The sequence below is a fragment of the Cebidichthys violaceus genome, unplaced genomic scaffold (genome assembly GCF_023349555.1).
Source record: "Cebidichthys violaceus isolate CVI_PGR_0920_01 unplaced genomic scaffold, fCebVio1.0.p SCAF_29, whole genome shotgun sequence".
In the NCBI taxonomy this organism is placed as follows: domain Eukaryota; kingdom Metazoa; phylum Chordata; class Actinopteri; order Perciformes; family Stichaeidae; genus Cebidichthys; species Cebidichthys violaceus.
In genome coordinates, this window is record NW_027176472.1 from 4883788 (window position 1) to 4906013 (window position 22226).

Here is a 22226-nt window from a genome sequence, read left to right on the forward strand (position 1 = left end):
AAAGGCACAGGTGTAGTTTCCTCCGTCAGTCTTCTTGGTATTTGTGATGATTATGGAGGCGTCGCCGCGTTTCAGTCGATCTTGAAAATGTGAGACTCGTCCTCTGAACTGCTCACTCTGACCATCTTTGCCGTTGTAACGATCACCTGCATCATAAAAGAAAACCTCCTTCTGACGTTCATCTTTCTGAGCTTCTTTCTTCCAGTCAAAGACAGCTGCTGTGATGTCCTGCTTGGTGGTGAGAGAACAAGGTCAGATGGCATCACTCCCTTCTTTGACCAACACTTTCACACCCGTCCCTGAAAGACAAAGCACATTTTAATCATTACGTTTAAATAGAGAAAGTCAGGTGAAGTGGAGACGCTACAGGTGAGTACAGGTAAAATAAATGTCACCAATAGATATCACATCACCACATGCATAAAGACTGTGTGCGTATCACTGTTATACATGCAGTGGAGAGCAGGGCCTGTAATGTCATGATATTAATATTAGTATATTATATTATATATTATACATATTAATGTACATAAGAGCTCTAGGCATGGGAGAAGAAGATGTATGTTCCTGTGATGGATCCCTGTGCTAGTACCTCCCAGTTTATAAACAAGGGTCACAAAAGACAGATGTCTTAGTGTCCTACTGCAGCACCAGAGAAGGGAAGGGACACACACACACACACACACACACACACACACACACACACAACAGTCATTTAGCAGACGCTTTTATCCAAAGCGACTTACAATAAGTGCATCAACATTGGTAATCAAAAGAACTACTAGTCACCAGAAGTCATAAGTAGATTTCCTTTAAACAAGCATCTAAGAGCCTGAAGCAGAGCATAACTCAGAGCCAAAGAACAGAAACAAGAGAAAAGGTTTAAAAGGCCACACCTGATGACCATGGCCCATGACCTTGTGTCTACGCATGCAAACCTCATGTCTCCAGAACACTTACATTGCACCATCAGCATCAGAACTGGTTTAGCACTCACTGGAATGTGTTAATACTTCAGTGACAATAACAGGTAGCAGCTGCCTCAGGCTCCTCCTGCCTCCAACCAGGAGACTTCATTCCAGGAGCACTGGCATTGGGCCTCAGAAGCACAACGTGTTGCCTACTGTTCTGTTTACACATCACCATGACGTGTAAAGAACGATCCATTTCCCGCCAGAGCTTGTACTCATCTCAGTAATGCTTCACCAAAACAGCTAAGATGCTCTTCAAACGCTCAGTGTTGTATACTTATGATTGATCAATGATGATCGAAACGGGGAAGTTGTGATGAAAAATGTCCCCTATGCTTCTATTGTTAGGGGAGCAGCTGTGTGGTTGAACTTTATTTAGCCCTTTTGCTGCTAATAATATTGTTTATTTTATACATTCGTCTGATTTAACTATTTCAAAGTGATAATAATAATAATGGTATCTGCTGCTCTGCGGGTCTTAAAGGAGATTTAAAGACATTCAGTTATTGTCATTATATTGTTATAAATCTTCATTATATTGTTATATATCTTCATTATATTGATATTATCTTCATTATATTGTTATATATCTTCATTATATTGTTATATATCTTCATTATATTGATATTATCTTCATTATATTGTTATATATCTTCATTATATTGTTATTATCTTCATTATATTGTTATATATCTTCATTATATTGTTATTATCTTCATTATATTGTTATTATCTTCATTATATTGTTATATATCTTCATTATATTGTTATAAATCTTCATTATATTGTTATATATCTTCATTATATTGTAATATATCTTCATTATATTGTTATATATCTTCATTATATTGTTATAAATCTTCATTATATTGTTATATATCTTCATTATATTGATATTATCTTCATTATATTGTTATATATCTTCATTATATTGTAATATATCTTCATTATATTGTTATAAATCTTCATTATATTGTTATATATCTTCATTATATTGTAATATATCTTCATTATATTGTTATATATCTTCATTATATTGTTATATATCTTCATTATATTGTTATATATCTTCATTATATTGTTATATATATCTTCATTATATTGTTATATATCTTCATTATATTGTTATAAATCTTTATTATATTGACTTTAAAACAGTCTGATGAGCATCAAATGACGCTGATAAACTGATGGTCTTTAGCTAAACATGAAGCTAGTCAGCTAACGTTAGCTTCACTATTGAGGGTGTGACTTGATTTATTTATATAACTTCTACTGATACATTCACTTTCTTACCGTGTTTATGTCCAAGTGTTGTTCCAGACAAAGTCAGCAGACAGAAGAACAAAGACAGAAGCTCCAGAGGAGTGGAGGGAAGTTTAAAGCCCGGCATGTTATCAGGAAAAACCGTTAACAGGTGAGTTAACAAGCTAGCTAACACGTGAGCTAACACGTGAGCTAACAGGTAACAGGTGAGCTAACAGGTAACAGGTGAGCTAACAGGTAACAGGTGAGTTAACAGGTAACAGGTGAGCTAACAGGTAACAGGTGAGTTAACAGGTAACAGGTGAGCGAACAGGTAACAGGTGAGCTAACAGGTAACAGGTGAGCTAACAGGTAACAGGTGAGTTAACAGGTAACAGGTGAGCTAACAGGTAACAGGTGAGCTAACAGGTAACAGGTGAGCTAACAGGTAACAGGTGAGTGAACAGGGATCTCGTTGTCAGATTTCAGCGGAGTAATGACGCTGAGAGAGTTTAAGTTAAAGTAAAACGACAGTGAGTAAAGTGACTCTCCCACTCTGCCGGCTGTGGTCCTGCTGTGAGCTGGGGACACTTCTTCTTCTGTGGTGTTTAACGGCAGCTTGCATCCGTTTTGTTGCATTACTGCCATCTTCCGGTTTCAATCACTTCCTATGTTCACAACTACTAAACTTTCCCCATCAGTCCCGTTGCTCACATAAAGTGAGTAAAGCACCTTCTTCCCTGATTACTGGATCCCCACTCCAGGATCTCATTCAGCTCTCTTCCTCTCAGCCCTAGTCTTTGCATTTCTCCCAGCATGCCCCTCCTTTGTGAGCTGTGTCTACTGCAGGAGGTGATGACATGTTGCACAGGTTCTGGTGCCTGGCAGTGCTCACAGAGGCCGGTTGGATGTTTCCCTATCATGTGTCGTGTGCTGCGTAGATTGCTGTGTCCTGTTCTTCATCTTGATGTTGTAACTTCTTCTCTCCTGTTTCCTCCCCTATATCCTACACCGCTCACTTTACTCTGAATTGAATGTAGGTGTCTCCCCCTCGTCTCCTGGTCCCAGTGTTGTTGCCATACTTTGTTGATATTTTTCCTGATGATGCTCTTTCCCTCTGCTTTGGATAGCTTGATACAGATGTCTACTTTGTTTTCCTTCAGAGCTTGTTTAGCTAATTTCTCCACTTTTTCATTTCCTCTGATACCTTCATGGGCCGGTATCCATATAAATACAACTTCAGCGCCTCGTTCTACTGCTCTAGAGTGAATTGACATTATTTCTAATAGCAGATCTTGTCCAGTATTGGACATACCTGACTTCAGACTAACGAGTGCAGACATGGAGTCACTGCAAATAAGGACTTTGCCTGGTCTGTGTTGTTCAACCCACTCTAGGGCCAAACAAATAGCATACAACTCAACTGCATACACAGCTAAAAAATTCGAAGTACGCTTAAATATTTCAACTTTGTGACTAGGAATTGCAACAGCAGATCCTGTACTGTCTGTAGCTGGATCTTTTGATCCATCAGTAAAAACATGCACATGCTCTGAGTATTTTTTATCTGTGTATTCATAGAACTCATTCATTAAATTAGTATTTTTATTTCTTACCTTAATTTGCATCAACTCCATGTCCACCTCTGGTTCTTCAAGCAGCCACACAGGAGTTACTGGCCACATGACAGCAGGGCAACGCTCTATATCAGAGACTACAGGCTTCTTGCTGTTGCTTTTCCAACCCAGCCAAAACTTGTCTTTGGTACTTTATGTCTTTCCCAACACGCCTGTACTACTTTTTTAGTTGGATGAGTATCTTCATGACCTCTCAGATTTATCCAATAATGAACCAACAGTTGTTTTCTGTGAAGACACGATGGCATTTCTCCTGTCTCTACTTGGATGGCGCACACAGGTGATGTTCTTACATACAGATGTATTCTTATATTCAGATTCTGAGGGCCCTGGTCTGGATAACATCTAGCTGTTTAACTGTGGTTTCTGATGCTGAACCATGTGCTATACTACTATAATCTAATCTGGATTTATTTAGAGCTTTGTAAATGTGTATCAGGGATGCAACCTCTGCTGCCCAGTCCAACCCTACCAGACATCTCATTACATTTATAACTTTTTTACATTCATCACTAACGTTTTTTATGTGGTCTTTCCATGTTAATCTGCTGTCAAAGTGTACTTCTAAAAACCAAAATGACTCTACTATTTCTAACTTGTTTTCATACAGACTCAGCTGTAGGTTTCTCCTAGTTCTCCGTCTCGTAAAGAACATTACTTTCGTTTTTTCCGATGAGAATTTAAATCCCCATTTCTTCCCCCATATTTCAACTTGTTTTATTCCTTCTTGCAGTTTTTGAACAATATGTTCCAAGTTTCTTCCTTTTTTCCATAAAGCCCCATCATCTGCAAATAATGACCTTCCCATATCTGATGAGACCGTTCCAAAGATGTCATTTATTATTATTAGGACTTACCACACTCCCTTGTGGAGTCCCATTTTCTACCTCATATTTCCTCGACCTTTCAACTCCTACTTTTACCTGGATAGTTCTCTTATTTAAAAAGTCCATTATCCAATTAAACAGTTTTCCCCTGATTCCCATTAAATGCATTTTATCAATAAACCTTCCCTCCATAGCATATCATAAGCCTCCTCTACATCAGAAAACACTGCTGCCACAGTTTCTTTATTAACCTGTGCCTTTCTTACCTCATCTTCTAAACATAAAATTGAATCCAAGGTTCCCCTACCTTTCCTAAATCCACTCTGACAGCCTACTAATATCTTTCTCTAAATAATACATTAATCTTTTGTTTACCATGCGTTCCATGAGTTTACATATGTGTGATGTTAGGGCAATTGGTCTATAATTTGATGGGTTACTTGCATCTTTCCCTGGCTTCCTTATGGGGACAATAACGGCCTCCTTCCATCTTGCTGGTATGTTACCTTCCTCCCACACTTTATTATACAAGGTTACTAACTTATTCAGCCCATCTCCACTTAATTGCTTTACCATAATATAACATATTTCATCATTTCCTGGGGCAGTCATTCCAGCTTTAGCAACTGCTCTTTTTAACTCCCCCATTGTAAGTGAAGCACTCAATTCGTCTTCAGTGTTCTCCTTCTTCCTCAAGGCCTCCCTATTTTCAAATCTTGTTTGCTCTCTAATTAGTTTTCCTTCGTCAGATACGTTGTCAGTGCTGTGTATCTTTACAGAAGTATGAACCAATGTCTCCGCGTTCTCTTTATTAGTCACCGCTACTTCTTTCCCAGTTGTTAGCACAGGATAACGCCACTCTCTTCTGTCCCCTCCCATCTCTCTAATCATCCCCCACACTTCTCCTACTGGGGTTGTATTTCCAACTGTGTCACAAAACTTCCTCCAATATGTCCTTTTTGCCTGCCTTATTGTCTTTCTCACTAATGCCTGGGCCTTTTTGAACTGTATCATATACTGAAAGTTATGAGTTCTTTTCATTAATTTAAATGCCCTGTTTCTATTTCTAATTGCCTCTTTACAGGTATTGTTCCACCATGGAACTGCTTTTCTGCTTGTTTTTCCTCTACTTTTTGGGTTAGATTCTAAAGCAGCTGTCATAATGCCTTCTGTTATCATATCATTTAGAGTTTCTATAAGCATATCATCATTAATCTTACTCAGATGACCATCACTCTCTTCCTTAAATCTCTTCCAGTTGGCTTTCCCAAAAACCCATTTTCCACCCCTGTCTTCTTCCGTTACTGATGTATGAATATTTATTTTACAGAATATCGGGTAGTGATCACTGCCTATGGTTCCTTCATGATACGCTTTCCAATCACACACTGCAGCAATGTTATTAGAAGCTAGTGTTAGGTCTAGTACAGACTCCTTTCCTGTATTGATATTAATCCTTGTTTTACTTCCATCATTTAGGCAGACTAAATTCCTTTCATCTAGTAGTTCTTCTATGGTTTGACCGTTGCCATCAGTTATCTCACTCCCCCATTATGTGTTATGTGCGTTGAAGTCTCCACACCATACTATGCTTGCCCTATCTTGCCCTTCTATTTCTTCCAATTTTCTTAGTTCTATTTTCAGACATGGATTATAATAATTCACTACCACAAACTCCTTCCTTTAAACCCACACTTCCACTACCACGTACTCCATTTCTTGCCCTATACCCAGTACTCTATGGGGAATCCCTTGTTTTATAAAGGTAACACAACCCCCCCCTGTCCTTCTTTCCTATCTCGTCTAATTGCTACATATCCATACATTACAAAGTCCAATTTTGGCTTTAACAATGATTCTTGTATGCACAAAACATCTGGTTTCTCCCTTCTGCTATCTATACATTTCTTAAACTCCTGTCCATTGGCAATCAAACTTCTAGCATTCCATTGAAGTATTAACATTATTATTAACCAATACATGTTTCTTGGCTTGCCTGTAAACTAAGATTGTCTCTTACTTCCTCCCATTTTAAACCTACCATATCAAGATGATGTATTGCTGCTTTAACGATTATTTGAATCCTTTCAGTTTTAGACTTGACCTCAGAAGTTGCGTTTATCACCCCTGCTATGAAAGTCACCAGCTTCTCCTTTTCTGCCCATACCCTGATTTTATCATTTCTTTCTGCCTCCACTGTCATTTGCTCTTTGTGAATAAGCTCCTCTGACTGCTTCTCCTGCCTCACCAGCTTAACTGCTTCTGCATAAGGTACATTTCCTTTCCTTCTTGTTTGTTGGACTTCCACCTCTCGCCTCATTGCTTCACATCCCCAATATGCAACGCTATGTTTCCCCCCACAGTTGCAGCACTTTGGCTGGACTCCTTCTCCACACTTTCCATACTCATGTTCTCCTCCACGCCTAGCACATCTTCTCTTTCCTTTGCACACTTTTGCCACATGCCCAAATTCTTGGCAGTTGAAACATCTCATAGGTTTGGCTGTATATTCCCTTACTTTGTATTTAACAAATCCAAAAAATAGATCCATTGGAACGTCTTTTACATCAAACTCTACCAGAATCGTTTCAGTTTCCTTTTTCTCTACTCCTCTTGTCATTCTTTTAGTACTCTTAACTGCTGCGTTACGTAGTCTCAAATTCTCAGCCAGATCCCTCATATTAACACTCAGAGGCACTCCAGATATCACTCCCCTGCTGCCATTGGGCCTCTGCTCTCCCACTTTGGCAAGTGTCTTTGCCTTCTCCACTTGTGCATCACTGTTGCATCCAATTAAAAGATTTCCATCTCCCAAGATCCTTGCATACTTCACTTCTCCGATTTGTGCTCTAATTATTTTGGTCAGCTTTAATGGGTCTATTTTCTTTACTCCTCCTTCTCCTTCAAATCGTATCACTACATTAACATTTTCGCCTTTGGCTCTCCAACTTCCTCTTCCTTTTCTTCACTCTCAGTTTCACCCAAACTTATTTCATTCTTTTTCTTTGTCTTGCGATTCGCCGACTTCTTCCCTGCTAATTTCCACTCACTCTCCTTCCCACTTCTTGTATCTTCCTCACTTAACTCCATGCTATCACTGTACCCTTCTTTCTCTGCCATCCTGATCGGCATGAAATACGTTTAAGAATACCATTCCGGACCTATACAGGCCGTCGGTCGGTATTCTTGCAAAGTATTCCCACAGCCAAGACCCGATGTCTGCAAATCCTAAAGTCAGACTTATTTTAAAAGACCACATGAGAGCCATGAGGAGGATATATATATATTTGAATGAATATAATATATATAAATTAAATATAACGAGTTCTAAGATGTACTTTTAAGTGTTTTAACTTGATGAACTTTTGGAGAAACATTGAATGTATTTATGACTTTTGTTTGTTCACAAGAAAACTCCTCCTCATACGTACATAATACATATACATATATTATATATATATATATTTATATCATATATATATATATATTGTTCCCGGTGTCCTCGTGACGGCCCCTCCCTTCCTGTTCCTCTTTAATTTTTCTTCTGGAGCTCGTGATGTCGCAGCTTCTTCTTCTTCGTCTTCTTCTTCGTCTTCTTCTTCTTCAGGTGAGTGAGCGACTCTTTCCACTGAGGGACTCTTTCAGGACTCTTTGTTCTGCAGCGAACACAATGTTTTATGAATCTGAATATTATTTGAGTTTTGTGTATTTCCTCATATGAACGTATTGAAACATGTAGTGTGTATTTTATGCTCCGTTTTATAAATGAGACCCATGAACAGTAATTTAAGAGCCTATTATTTGAACTCTACTGGTAGTATTTAAACTACAATCAAGTATAATAAGAAGTACTTTTACTGTGTACTTCTTGTGTGATCTAACGTCAAAGTTCCTTCCAGAGAACAAGTTTCAGCCATTTTGTCTTAACTTTGATGAGAGTTAAAAAACGTAGTAGTTCATAAAGTATTTGATGAACTTTTTATTTTTGGATAAAGGACTTTATAGACTACATGCACCACTATTATGAAGTACTTTTAGTGTGTACTTCTTGTGTGATCTAACATCAAAGTTCCTTCCAGAGAACAGGAAGGAGTCACATGACACTGTTTTTGTTTCCTTCCTCCTTCTCTTACTGCCACAAACCCACTGATGGAATGTAACTAAGTACATTTACTCAACTTCTGTACCAAAGTACATTTTTGTGTTTTTTGTATTTTATCTTATAATCTACATTTTCTGCTACTTTTATAAAAAGATGTGGAGGAGATGATCTACTCCACCACATTGTTGAACTCAACATGTTTGACTCTTTGATCACTTCAGTTACTATAGAGTTTGAAGATCAGTAATATGAAACACTAATATTATGACGTGTGAATATTCATGACGCTACCCAGCAGGATATAAACAGGAAGTGAAACGATCCCCCAGCCCAGCTCGTTTTAAGGAGAGCTTTTATCCAATCAGATTCCTGCTCTCTGTCTCTAGGTAGAAGAGAGGCCCGAGGCCTTCAGGAAACACTCTACAGTTGAACAAAGACAGGAGGATGGACTTTGTCTCTAAATGGTGAACAGCAGCTTTGGTGAGTGAACTGCAGTAGCTTTACCTGCCATACATATTATGTATGTCATTATTTAATATGCTTGTTTCTTTATTATTATTTGTACATCTTGTTTTTATGAATATGGATTCATGCGATAGGAACTATTGTTGCGTCCTATGTTGCGCTGGGACACATTTAGTCGTGGCACAGCAACAAGAAGACGCGTGAAGCGGCAGAAGTCTAAACACTCTTTAGCTTTCAGTGTTGAAGTGTTAAGTTCAGTTGAACTCTGTGTTTCTGTGGAGTTGTCTTCATGATGTGCTTCATGTTGTTCCTCTGATGTGAATCATATCTGAATGCTGATCTTCAGTGTGAGGATGAATTCCTGTATTAGCGTCTCAGTGTTGCCGGATTGGTTGTGACTCTGTTCATCGTCCGTTAATGACGCAGCATCCCGTCACGTATTCATGGATCTGCACTCTGCACTTAGTGTATTTGTACGTGTTGAGCTTCATTTGTACAGCAAACAAATGCTACCGTAGCTGTGGCGTCATGATGAGGTCATTAGGAGGAGGTTCAGCTGTAGGAGGACAGCACTGAAGGCCCAGGTATCAAACACACGGCCCAACACCACCGAGTCTCTTTCCATCAAGGTTCATGTGTGAATGAAGCTGTGAGGTCCATGTAAAAGTCTCCTCTGTCTGAATGACTACATGTCATCACTTTAACAAACACATGAAGACAGCAACGGTCCATATCTCTGTGCTTTAAATGGAGCAGAACCTCTGATGGACTTGATCTCTACCAGGTCTACAACATGAACCCTTCCTGCTGCTTCATTCACAGCTCTGGAGGTGAATCCATGTCCTCTTCTATAGCCAGTAACAGTGTTGAGTGTTGATGTTGTCAGTGAGGAGGAGCTTCATGTTCTCAGGTTTGTTCCAGTGTGAAGATGCTGTGGGTTAAACTTTAACACGTATCATATAAAGTCCTATAAACATGATGCAGCTGATCTTTGAACTGAGTGCTGCAGCTTCACACTGGTTTATTAAAGTGTTGGAGTGTGACAGCAGCCTGAAGACACTGAGGACTGATGAAGAAGAAGAAGAAGAGGATTTCATCATCGTCACACTCGCATCAACACAAAACTCTTTTTCCACACAGACCCGGTCCAGAGTGTTGAAGTCCATGAGGAGAAACTGAGTAAGTGGAACTTGAATTGATGACAAGCGAGCTGCTCTTTGTTGGTTCGTGTGTTGACCTCCTGTCTTTGATCATGAGTCCACAGCACAGCGTTGATCTGACAACAGATCCTTGAAACTACAGCTGGCTGTCTTTAAAGTCTACATGCAGAAACACATCTGATTTCCTGATGAGACACAAATCAAACGAGACTGAAGACTAATGATGAACCCGTCTGTCTGTCTTCATCAGGTGGCTGCAGCTGATCAGCAACATGAAAAGGTATCACACTCAACACTTCTCATGACATTTGATCCTGTTTCACCTTCAACATCTTCATTCTTACTAACGTGATGTTTACTGTTTCTCTGCTCTTTCTCTTCAACATTGACTGAATTAATAACTTCATGAACTCAATGACAATGTGTTATTATGTTGAACTGATCAGTCTATGAAGGAAGAACCAATGTATGCAGAGAAGTCTGTGGACTAGTTGCTGAGGTCTAGGGACTAGTTGCAGAGGTCTGGAGGCTAGTTGCAGAGGTCTGGAGACTAGTTGCAGAGGTCTGGAGACTAGTTGCAGAGATCTGGAGACTAGTTGCAGAGGTCTGGAGACTAGTTGCAGAGATCTGGAGACTAGTTGCAGAGGTCTGGAGACTAGTTGCAGAGATCTGGAGACTAGTTGCAGAGGTCTGGAGACTAGTTGCTGAGGTCTGGAGACGAGTTGCAGAGATCCTTCACTTGAACATTGACTCATAATAATCCCATAAATCCATAAATCAGTTTCAGTTGTCAGATTAAATCCTGAGACTGAACTTCAGTTCAGACTTCGATACTTCACTGATGTTAGAACCAAGAACTAATAATTATGAGTTATTAAAGTGATTGCTTGTGATGTTGCTGTGTTGATACGTTGAGCTTCATCATGTAGATTTCTTTGTTATCTGCAGTCACAGTTTTTCTTCACATTGAACAGAAACAAATGGGAGCATCTGTGAGTGTGAAGAGGATCAGCTGAGGGCTTCATGTCACGATAATATGAGCTGTGTGAAGAGGTTATTCATTGATATTCTATATTTACTGTGAATGACATCATGTGTCTGTTTCACTGTCTGAAGCGGCAGACTGAACATTTTAAATAAAGTTGTTGATTCAAATGCTGACTGGAGCTCTTTAGACAAACTGTGAGATGATCTCAGGTTCAACACGACACACGTCACGCTGTATCCACGACAACGACTGAAGTCCTCGCGTTCACCCTGTGGAGCCAGTGGTGTGACGGTGTTATTAACAGAGAGCACTTGAACACACCACAGAGTGACAGGAGGAGGGCTCAGGGTTCAGGTCCAGAGAGTGGAGCTTTATGTTTCTACCTCAGCTGCTGAGCTCCCCCTGGTGGTCAGTGAGGTTTACACTCAGTCAACAGACTTTATGTTCAGCTGGATTCATTCACACTCATTACTTTGTTCACCTTGTTTTACAGATGAACGGCTTCAATCATTCACTCACACTTCAGACGTTGTTCAAGCAAACATTCATTCATTCATCTCTTCAATGTGATGACTTCATATTTCTACAATCAGCTGTTTCTCTTCTTTGAATCACTGCAAACTGAATATTTTTGGGTTTTGAACCGTTTCAAGACGACATCTTGAGCTCTGAGGAATCATCATGGATCATTGTAGTTCTTGTTGTACTTGTACATTAAAGTGTTGATCTACAGTAATATCATAGTTGGTTGTAGATGTGCATCTCTGTGTCTGGCATCAGCTTCTTGGTGCAGTGTGAACCTTGTTGATTAAACGTCATCGGTTCAAATCCCAGCGGTGCTAGAAGATGCTCCGTGTCACATAATGACAGCTTCTTTATTCATAACCTTCACATTCACAGCACTCACACACGTTCTTATGAGGACATATATTTATCATAAAGCGTTGATGTATTGATCCTTCTCTTGTTGAGAGCTGATAGTTTTTACAACAGCTGCTGAGACTGAAGACTAAAAAGTGAATTAGCTTCCCTGCTGGTCTTCCTCTGTGTGCCAGGATCCATCAGAGACCAGAGTCCCCTGGACCTGAACCTGAACCCAGCTGTGTGTCCCCTGAGACTAACCAGTCACACCAACATGGCGTCGATTTTAAAGGAGGAGAAGTCTCTTCTGCAGAGTAAGTATACATTACATTTAACATGTAGCTGACAGCTTCCCAGTAGAACTGGTCTTCTACTGCTGATATTAAAGTACTCTGTGAAGAAGAGTGGACCGGTGATGATACTGCTATTTGTCCTGCTTTCTGAAAAGTAACGAGAAGTAGTAAAACCAGAACTACGTCAGTGATCGGTCACTTCCTGGATGAAACAGGAAGTGGTTTATTACCTAATGTGTGTCCAGACTACAACCAGGACGGTGTGTTTGAGTTCAGACAACCAATGAGGGACAGAGTTCATTACAGTCCAGTGATTCACAATCAGAGCAGTCAAACTGAACCAGAACTTCAGGTACATGTCATGAGAACATGAAAGTACATCCTTCTCAAGTAAACAAGTGAAAGTGTGTTAGAGAGCTACGTTTTAATGTGTTAAAGACATGAGATGTACGTCAGCTGTGTGGAGGTGTCGTGTGACAGATGGCTCTCAGATGGTGGTGGAAGATGTTCAGTGACTCTGCTGTCCTGACTTCAGTACTTCATTCCATCACTGTGGGACCAGAACAGAACAGAGTGAGGATGGAGATCAGAGACCACTGGGTCCTCTGAGGGACAGGACGGACAAACGTCCAGAGGTAGAGGAGGAGTGTAGGGTTTGACCATGGCTCCTCAGTAGGAAGGACCAGTTCCCTTCACTTCCCTGTAGACCAGCACCAGAGTCTGGAGCTGATGTGAGCTGAGGCTGGGAGCCGGTTTAGAGAAGCCGTGTAGGAGAACATGGATGTTAGTTTATCAGACAGGAGAGGACCAAACCACATACATGAGTGATGTGACAGGTCAACAGTCTTAAGTCTTCAGACATCTGACCAACAACACACTGGTTCAAAAAAAGCTGCAGGAAATACAACAAGTATCCCATGTTGAATGAACATAAGCAAGACGTGTTCCAAAGACATACTTTAATTGAAATGAAATAACTTTTACCGTCCAATAAAACCAGTGAAAGCAGAGATATGAAGATTGTATGTTCAGTAAATGTCAGTGTTTCTATCAGTTCACAGCAGCAGAGAGAAAAGTCTCCTGAACCCAGCTGTGTGTCCATGAAGAGTGATCGCTCTAAAGGTGCTGTGATTAACTTCAAAGATGGACGCCGTTCTTATGACCCAGAGTAAGTAATTAAAACCTTATTAAACAATAAGCTAGCTGTTCTGATCCTCAGTTATGATACAGAATTGTTTGTGCATCAAGTACAGTGTTGTTTTCATTATAATCAATCACGACAAAACACAATGTCTTTAACTAGCTGGTCTGTGGACGATGTGCAGAGGTCTGGGGACTAGCTGCAGAATATTGGGGACTACCAGCGGTGATATGGGGAGTAGTTTCAGGGGTTCTGGGTCAACATTCAGAGGTCTGCGTCCAGGCTTCAGAGCTCTGGGAACAAGTTGTAAATGTATGCTGATTAGTGACAGATGTTTGGGGCCTAGCTACAGAGGTCTGTGCACTAAATACAGAAGTTCAGTGACTACCAGCAGAGGTCTGGTGGCAGAAAGCACTTTGATGAAGTCAGTTGTTCAAAGAGTTGCCTGTTGGAAGGCCGTCCTTATACATCCTAGTCTTTGATGGTGACGAGGTTTGTTGAGACTCTTGCTGTGTTGAACTGAGATAAAGTAAATATATTCCTCATGAGTTTCTTACATGGCTAATGAACATTAATATTCCACTAATATTCTCATTTACATGCAGCCGTGCATTTGATAGATGTAAACCTCATCCTCATCACTGAGGCCAGTGAATCACACGTCGGCTGTGTTTGACGGGTCGATGCTCACACACGTAGTTTATCACATCACAATATGGAAAAGTGCAACGGCAGAAGACTCTTGTGCCTTTTGGCTTCTTTTCGTTAAAATATGTTTTTTTCAAAGTGTTCCACTGGTGGCAGACTTGTTGGACCGTGTGAACTCAGCCTCCCTCTTTTATTCCTTCAAACACCTTCTTGAAAAGGTCCACGTTGAGATATTTGTTCATATCCAAAAGCCTGTTGATGTCAAAGTCCTTCATAATGCTTCAAAGTAGGCGTGTTTCTCCTTCTGAACACAAATGAGAGCTTTTTTGGGGGCATGCATCTGTACTAGTTGGTTTGTGTTCAACACACAGAGCTGGTCATGAACAGGAAAGAGACCATGTGTTGCAAAGTGACGTAAAAACCATATTGATGACCATATTCATAATGAGCTGTCTACATGTCCAAAGAATGCTCATAAAACCCTGAATAATATCAACATATCCCACATGCTCCATACGGAATAAGGACTTATTCAGAATATCCAAACGGATAATGATGTTTACATAAACCACATAAATTTTGAAATATTGTCATATTCTGAATAATAGTGGAATATGAGTGTGCATGTAAACAGTCATTGTGTCTCATTGTGATGCCTCTTTGGTTGATTAAGCAAACAAGTCACCATAAAAAAAATCTGTCGTCTTCGCCATTAAAGACACATTTTATTGTCAATAAAATAACTTTTACTGATTAATAAAACCAGTGAAAGCAGAGATATGAAGATTGTATGTTCAGTAAATGTCAGTGTTTCTATCAGTTCACAGCAGCAGAGAGAAAAGTCTCCTGAACCCAGCTGTGTGTCCATGAAGAGTGATCGCTCTAAAGGTGCTGTGATTGACTTCAAAGATGGACGCCGTTCTTATGACCCAGAGTAAGTTCTTAAAACAGATGAAACAGATGACGAGCTGATACACAGATACAACTTTGGTCGTCTATCATTTATAGTCTTTGATCTGTCATTATGACCTCATTTCTCATTATGATCATGACACAATATCTTGAACTACTTGTTGTAGGTTTTACATCAGACAGGAAGTAGCGTTCTGGATATAATCCTAACTCTAGTTGCAGAGGTCTGGAGACTAGAAAGACTCGGAGGAAGAAGTCTCCCCAATGGTGCTGTGGACAAAACCAAATACAGACCCTTTGTTTCAGTGATGTGACAGATCAACAGTATGAAGTCTTTGTACATCTGACTAACAACACAATGGTAGAATAGAAACTACACCAAATATGAACAAGTATCACATCAGAAGTGATTCTAGTTGTTTCTAGTTGTAGTTGTATCTAGAGGTGGAAGGTATAGAAGGTATATAAAGTAAACCGGTATGAATTTGACCTAGGATATAATCTTTGACTTTACCATGCTGCCAATCAAACAACTTCTACTGTCCAATAAAAGCAGAGATGAGAATCTGTTTAGCATCTGGTTTTCATTGTGATCAATCATGACAGAACACAACATCTTTAACTAATTGTTGTATTTGTGTTAATGGTACAAACACAATGTGAGCTGATTCTTCATGATTCCTCCACAGAGAGGACCAGGAGAGCTCAGAGGTTCCCAGAGGTCAGTCTGCCCAGCAGCATCAAACACTGGACTCCATATTCATGGTCTGTACATGTACAACTACTGTTACATCTATTCTGTTCACAATCATCTCCATGCTGCACTTTGTAGACCAGTGGATCGTCAGTCTGTCCAACATGGATCTGGTGTGTATGTGGTCAGATCAGTTTCAATAATTGCAAATGCACGCGGAAAGATTCACAAATACATTCCAATGCACTCATAAATAAATTACACAAATATATTTCTGCATTTGTTTGTGGGTTTTTTGAGACTCCTCTGATGTCGCAGGATTTGCAAATGCGTTTTTTTCAGCACGGACCTATCTGTAGCCAATCAGATGTCAGCCTCATTTTCAACCAATCACATGACCTCAGCTCCCCCTCCCCTCCCCACGTGGCTGCCAGCTGTGTTCACACCAATTAATCAAGTCATTCGCGCCGCCGGTCTCTCCGGGGACCATTTGTGTTCATTCGCGTGAATCGCGCCAGACGCGCCGGAGAGGGGGCGTGGCTTATCGTCCTGGAAGCCGTTCAACTGTCCGCCATCAAACACGGACAAAATAACCTCTATTTCTGCTTAGTACGTGTTGAGGAAGTCCCAGAAATCCCGGGAAACTGAACGCCGTCATGTCTGGTTCATAACACAGTCCGGAGGAGCTCCGTGGATTCTATCTGCTGTATTCTCTATGTCTATCAAGCCACACATCAGCTGGTTTACTACAGCTGTATGAACCCCAAATAAACAGATGTGGCTGTGATTTAACCACAATAAACGGACAAAGAGGGATGACGAAATAACTACGTCATGATTTGTAAAAAGTCTGAATTCATGTTTTGTTTAAAATAACTTTTAAAATACTTGTTTTCTCAATGGAGCTCGGATCGATCAGTGCTAGGCTATGCTAACATTGTAGCAGCTCCATCAACACTCAAAATAACGTCATCTTGGCGTAAATACGGCAGCGTCTCTTCATTGTTTGTACCATATGGTTTACACACATTTATACACATAGTTTGGTCCGGTCTCTATGAATATGAGGTATCTAGAGCAGTGACGTGTGGTGAGGTTGGTGTCTGGTGAGGCACTGACTCTTTCAGAGTCACATTTACAAATATATGAACCCAATAGAGAAGCTTAAATCACTATTTAATTTGCAGCTTGCACATTGACTACTGGTTGTTCTTCATATTTCATATCAGCATTCTTTACACACACATAGGTAAAGTACATATTTGATTCCACCGGGAGCGTGTGCGGCGCGATCCGGCTGGACATTGTATTTTATTTCGAAAAATTACCGGATATCCATTGTTTCAGACAGTTCATAGATTGGTTCAATCAGAAAGAGTGTGATTTTGCTCTGTAGTTTTGCTTGCATTCAGTATATGATAACACAAGAGACAGAATTTCAGGGTCATAGTGAAATTTGACAACACAAATATGAACTTTTCTCAAATAAAGAGAGAGAAATCGTTTTCCTGCTTGTAAAGGAAAGATGAATAAACTAGCTTTCATATCCGCGTCACTCCCAAATCCTAATTGTTAAAGGGACCGCACACAATGGATGGAGAATGGACCTGACAGAGTCAACTTTTACATCTGTTTTGTGGTCCGTGTAGTTTTTACATACCAGTGATATTTTATGCTCATTTGGACACTATCACTGAGATAAAGATGAACTAGTTCAGTGTCAAATATACCATTAACTGATTATAAACAACATTCTATAGGGACTGATAATATTGTTTTGAAATACTAGAGAGATATATTAATGCAAAGAATAGAGAGATGTCGATAGTTATTTCTCGTATTTTGAATTCACTCGTTCACACTCTTACTCACTGAAGACAGTTTCTAACAAAATAGCTAGCTAGCTAGCTAGCTAGCATAGTGTTAACATAGCCCACTACTATATTTCCTTTCATTTGCCTCAAGTAAACCTAAATGTAAGTTTTGGCAATTGAAGCGAATTCGCGTCACTCCAGTCTCATCGCATCTGTGAATAGACTTTGTATGTAATCTTGGCGCACAAATAATTCGCTCTGCGTTTGGTGTGAACACAGCTGGCAGCCTCGAGGGGGGAGCTGTGCTCATGTGATTGGTTGAAAATGAGACTGACATCTGATTGGCTACAGATAGCTCCGTGTTGAAAAAAACGCATTTGGGAATCCTGAGACGTCAGGGGAGTCTCAAAAAACCCACAAACAAATGTGGAACAATCTACAAACAAATACATACAAATGCAGAAATATATTTGTGGGGTTTTTTTGAGTTTTTTTACATTTATATAAATCGTAATTTATTTATGTGTGCATTGGAATGTATTTGTGAATCGTTCTGCGTGCATTTGCAATTATTGAGACTGATCTGACCACATAGATGTTTGGTTCCATGGTTTTAGTTTGTGTCATTCATAGAATGTTCTGTTCCAGCTGCTGGAGGAGAACATCGTCACTTTTGTGAAGAACGAGCTGAAGAAGATCCAGAAGGTTGTGAGTTCAGATTACCCAGAATGCTTAGAGAGTCAGAGGGAGGGTGAGGAGGTACTGGACGGTGAGGATGAAGAGCAGAGGAGGAGCAGCAGAGAGGCATTTGTGAAGATCACACTGCACTTCCTGAGGAGAATGAAGCAGGAGGAGCTGGCTGACTGTCTGCAGAGCAGTAAGAGGATTTCTCTAAAGATGTAACATGCTGGATAAATGTGACGTTTACTAATGGCTCAAGAGATGGACCAACATATATTCATAGACTCATTCTTTGAGGAAATGACATGTTGAAATCTATTCTTTGACTCATTGATCTTCTTTGTTGTGTGTTCATTCAGGACTTCTTGCTGCAGTTTGTCAGCGTGAACTCAAATCTAACCTGAAGAAGAAGTTCCAGTGTGTGTTTGAGGGGATCGCTAAAGCAGGAAACCCAACCCTTCTGAATCAGATCTACACAGAGCTCTACATCACAGAGGGAGGGACTGCAGAGGTCAATGATGAACATGAGGTCAGACAGATTGAAGCAGCATCCAGGAAACCACACAGACCAGAAACAACCATCAGACAAGAAGACCTCTTTAAAGCCTCACCTGGAAGAGAGGAACCAATCAGAACAGTGATGACAAAGGGAGTGGCTGGCATTGGGAAAACAGTCTTAACACAGAAGTTCACTCTGGACTGGGCTGAAGACAAAGACCACCAGGACATACAGTTCACATTTCCATTCACTTTCAGAGAGCTGAATGTGCTGAAAGAGAAGTACAGCTTGGTGGAACTTGTTCATCACTTCTTCAGTGAAACCAAAGAAGCAGGAATCTGCAGGTTTGAAGAGTTCCTGGTTCTGTTCATCTTTGACGGTCTGGATGAGTGTCGACTTCCTCTGGACTTCCACAACAATGAGGTCCTGACTGATGTTACAGAGTCCACCTCAGTGGATGTGCTGCTGACAAACCTCTTCAGGGGGAAACTGCTTCCCTCTGCTCGCCTCTGGATCACCACACGACCTGCAGCAGCCAATCAGATCCCTCCTGAGTGTGTTGGCATGGTGACAGAGGTCAGAGGGTTCACTGACCCACAGAAGGAGGAGTACTTCAGGAAGAGATTCAGAGATGAGGAGCAGGCCAGCAGGATCATCTCCCACATCAAGACCTCACGAAGCCTCCACATCATGTGCCACATCCCAGTCTTCTGCTGGATCACTGCTACAGTTCTGGAGATGTTGAAGACCAGAGAGGGAGGAGAGCTGCCCAAGACCCTGACTGAGATGTACATCCACTTCCTGGTGGTTCAGTCCAAACTGAAGAAGGTCAAGTATGATGGAGGAGCTGAGACAGATCCACACTGGAGTCCAGAGAGCAGGAAGATGACTGAGTCTCTGGGAAAACTGGCTTTCGATCAGCTGCAGAAAGGCAACCTGATCTTCTATGAATCCGACCTGACAGAGTGTGGCATCGATATCAGAGCAGCCTCAGTGTACTCAGGAGTGTTCACACAGATCTTTAGAGAGGAGAGAGGACTGTACCAGGACAAGGTGTTCTGCTTCGTCCATCTGAGTGTTCAGGAGTTTCTGGCTGCTCTTCATGTCCATCTGACCTTCATCAACTCTGGTGTCAATCTGCTGTCAGAAGAACAAACAACCTCCCGGTGGTTTAAAGTCGTTAGAAACAAAGCTGAACTCAAACCTCTCTACCAGAGTGCTGTGTACAAGGCCTTACAGAGTCCAAATGGACATCTGGATTTGTTCCTCCGCTTCCTCCTGGGTCTTTCACTGGAGACCAATCAGACTCTCCTACGAGGTCTGCTGACACAGACAGGAAGTAGCTCACAGACCAATCAGGAAACAGTCCAGTACATCAAGGAGAAGATCAGTGAGAATGTGTATCCAGAGAAAAGCATCAATCTGTTCCACTGTCTGAATGAACTGAATGATCGTTCTCTAGTGGAGGAGATCCAACAGTCCCTGAGTTCAGGACATCTCTCAACAGATAAACTGTCTCCTGCTCAGTGGTCAGCTCTGGTCTTCATCTTACTGACATCAGAAAAAGATCTGGACGTGTTTGACCTGAAGAAATACTCTGCTTCAGAGGAGGCTCTTCTGAGGCTGCTGCCAGTGGTCAAAGCCTCCAGCAAAGCTCTGTAAGTACAGAGAGAGTTAGATTCATATATCATAACTTAAATACGCTACTGTCTTTTCTACTTATTGCTTATTTTTTCTTCATCATTGTGTGTTCAGATTGAGTGACTGTAACCTCTCAGAGAGAAGCTGTGAAGCTCTGTCCTTAGTTCTCAGCTGATGGTTGTTTATTTCTGCTTTAGATCGTAACCGACATGAAATGAGAATATGAAGTTTAATTTCTCTTTATCACTCACTTTGTCCTCTCGCTCTCTCTCTCTCTCTCTCTCTCTCTCTCTCGCTCTCTCTCTTTAACGAGTCAGGAAGACAACAGAAAAGCCAAATTTAGTATTTAACACCAAACAACAACATTAAATATCCACCCATCATCCTGATAATGTAATTTTTCTTCTTGTTGATTGTTGTCTCTTCAGACTGAGTGACTGTAACCTCTCAGAGAGAAGCTGTGAAGCTCTGTCCTCAGTTCTCAGCTCCCAGTCCTCTAGTCTTAGAGAGATGGACCTGAGTAAAAACAACCTGCATGATTCAGGAGTGAAGCTGCTGTCTTCTGGACTGGCGAGTCCACACTGTGAACTGGAAACTCTCAGGTCAGGATTCATCAATATGTTCCACTGATGACCACCTTAATCCTGATTTACATTAATGGATAAACTCTTAACCTGCATACGATTGTGTCTTTGCTTGCATGGTTTTAAATCAATTGTTTATTTTGTTTCCATTATTTAAAAAAATATATAATTTAAACATGTTTAATAGTCTTTTCTTTTTTTCTCACTCTGCTGTTATATCAGTTATCAGTAATGTTATCAGTGTTTGGCTATGACTAGAAAACAATCAGTTACAATGTTAATGTAACCCCACAGTAGCCCACAGTATCTCAGTACTGCAGTAACCTTCCAGCCCTCACAGTTCCCTCAGATTATGTGACACGTGTGTTGTTTTGTGTGTTTGCAGCCTGTCAGGCTGTCTGATCACAGAGGAAGGCTGTGCTTCTCTGGTCTCAGCTCTGAGCTCCAACCCTTCCCATCTAAGAGAGCTGGACCTGAGCTACAATCATCCAGGAGACTCAGGAGTGAAGCTGCTGTCTGCTGGACTGGATGATCCACACTGGAGACTGGAAACTCTCAGGTATGAAGAGGCCTGTTGCAGCCACAGAAAATCAGTCTGATAGAGAAGGTAGAGCTGGAGACTTCTTCTCTGTTTTAAACGTTTTGATAAATCATCACAATAGGAATGTTTTGCTGTTTTAAAGGAGTTCAGCTTTACCTGGTTGTGGTTTGTTTTGCACTGAGAGCCAGTTCCCTGGCTGATAAGAGTCGACTTGTTGAAACTACAGGTGACAGTCGGCCACAGACGCTCAGTGAAGAACCAACAGCTGATTGTGGACATGGTGTGTGAGAGCCCAAAGAGGTTTATTTAGGACTGGACCAAAGTTCTTGGGGGACACAGGCAGTGGTCTGTGGCTGCAGACGTTTATCAACTCACATGTCTAACAGTCCAAAAGATAACTGTGATAAGTCTAGCGTGAGTTCAAAGACTGTCCCGATGCCCAATTCTACACAAAGGAAACAACCCAAGACTCAGTCCCACCCTTTCCTCTTATCACAGCTGATCCTCATCTGATTAATAGCA

General features: G+C 40.8%; 1 protein-coding gene across 13 annotated transcripts in view; it reads left to right on the top strand.

Annotated features, from left to right (window-relative positions):
• The first annotated feature begins 2108 nt into the window (after nt 1-2108).
• The window catches only part of LOC137880627 (NLR family CARD domain-containing protein 3-like), a 43028-nt gene continuing 22910 nt past the window's right edge, over nt 2109-22226 (top strand). The window contains exons 1-13 of one of the 13 annotated variants that reach the window (XM_068722088.1): nt 2109-2388; nt 9169-9262; nt 10388-10426; nt 10658-10687; nt 12451-12570; nt 13604-13717; nt 15159-15272; nt 15940-16015; nt 18407-18635; nt 18799-20596; nt 21008-21181; nt 21549-21722; nt 21931-22219. In XM_068722088.1, coding sequence (XP_068578189.1) covers nt 10680-10687; nt 12451-12570; nt 13604-13717; nt 15159-15272; nt 15940-16015; nt 18407-18635; nt 18799-20596; nt 21008-21181; nt 21549-21722; nt 21931-21934 — 2811 coding nt within the window. In that variant the 5' untranslated portion in view covers nt 2109-2388; nt 9169-9262; nt 10388-10426; nt 10658-10679 and the 3' untranslated portion in view covers nt 21935-22219. Of the gene's footprint in view, nt 2389-8092; nt 8288-8695; nt 9263-10069; nt 10158-10277; nt 10427-10657; nt 10688-12450; nt 12571-13603; nt 13718-15158; nt 15273-15939; nt 16016-18406; nt 18636-18798; nt 20597-21007; nt 21182-21548; nt 21723-21930; nt 22220-22226 lie in introns of those variants that run through there. The other 12 variants (XM_068722076.1, XM_068722081.1, XM_068722087.1 and 9 more) reach the window with 12 other exon arrangements.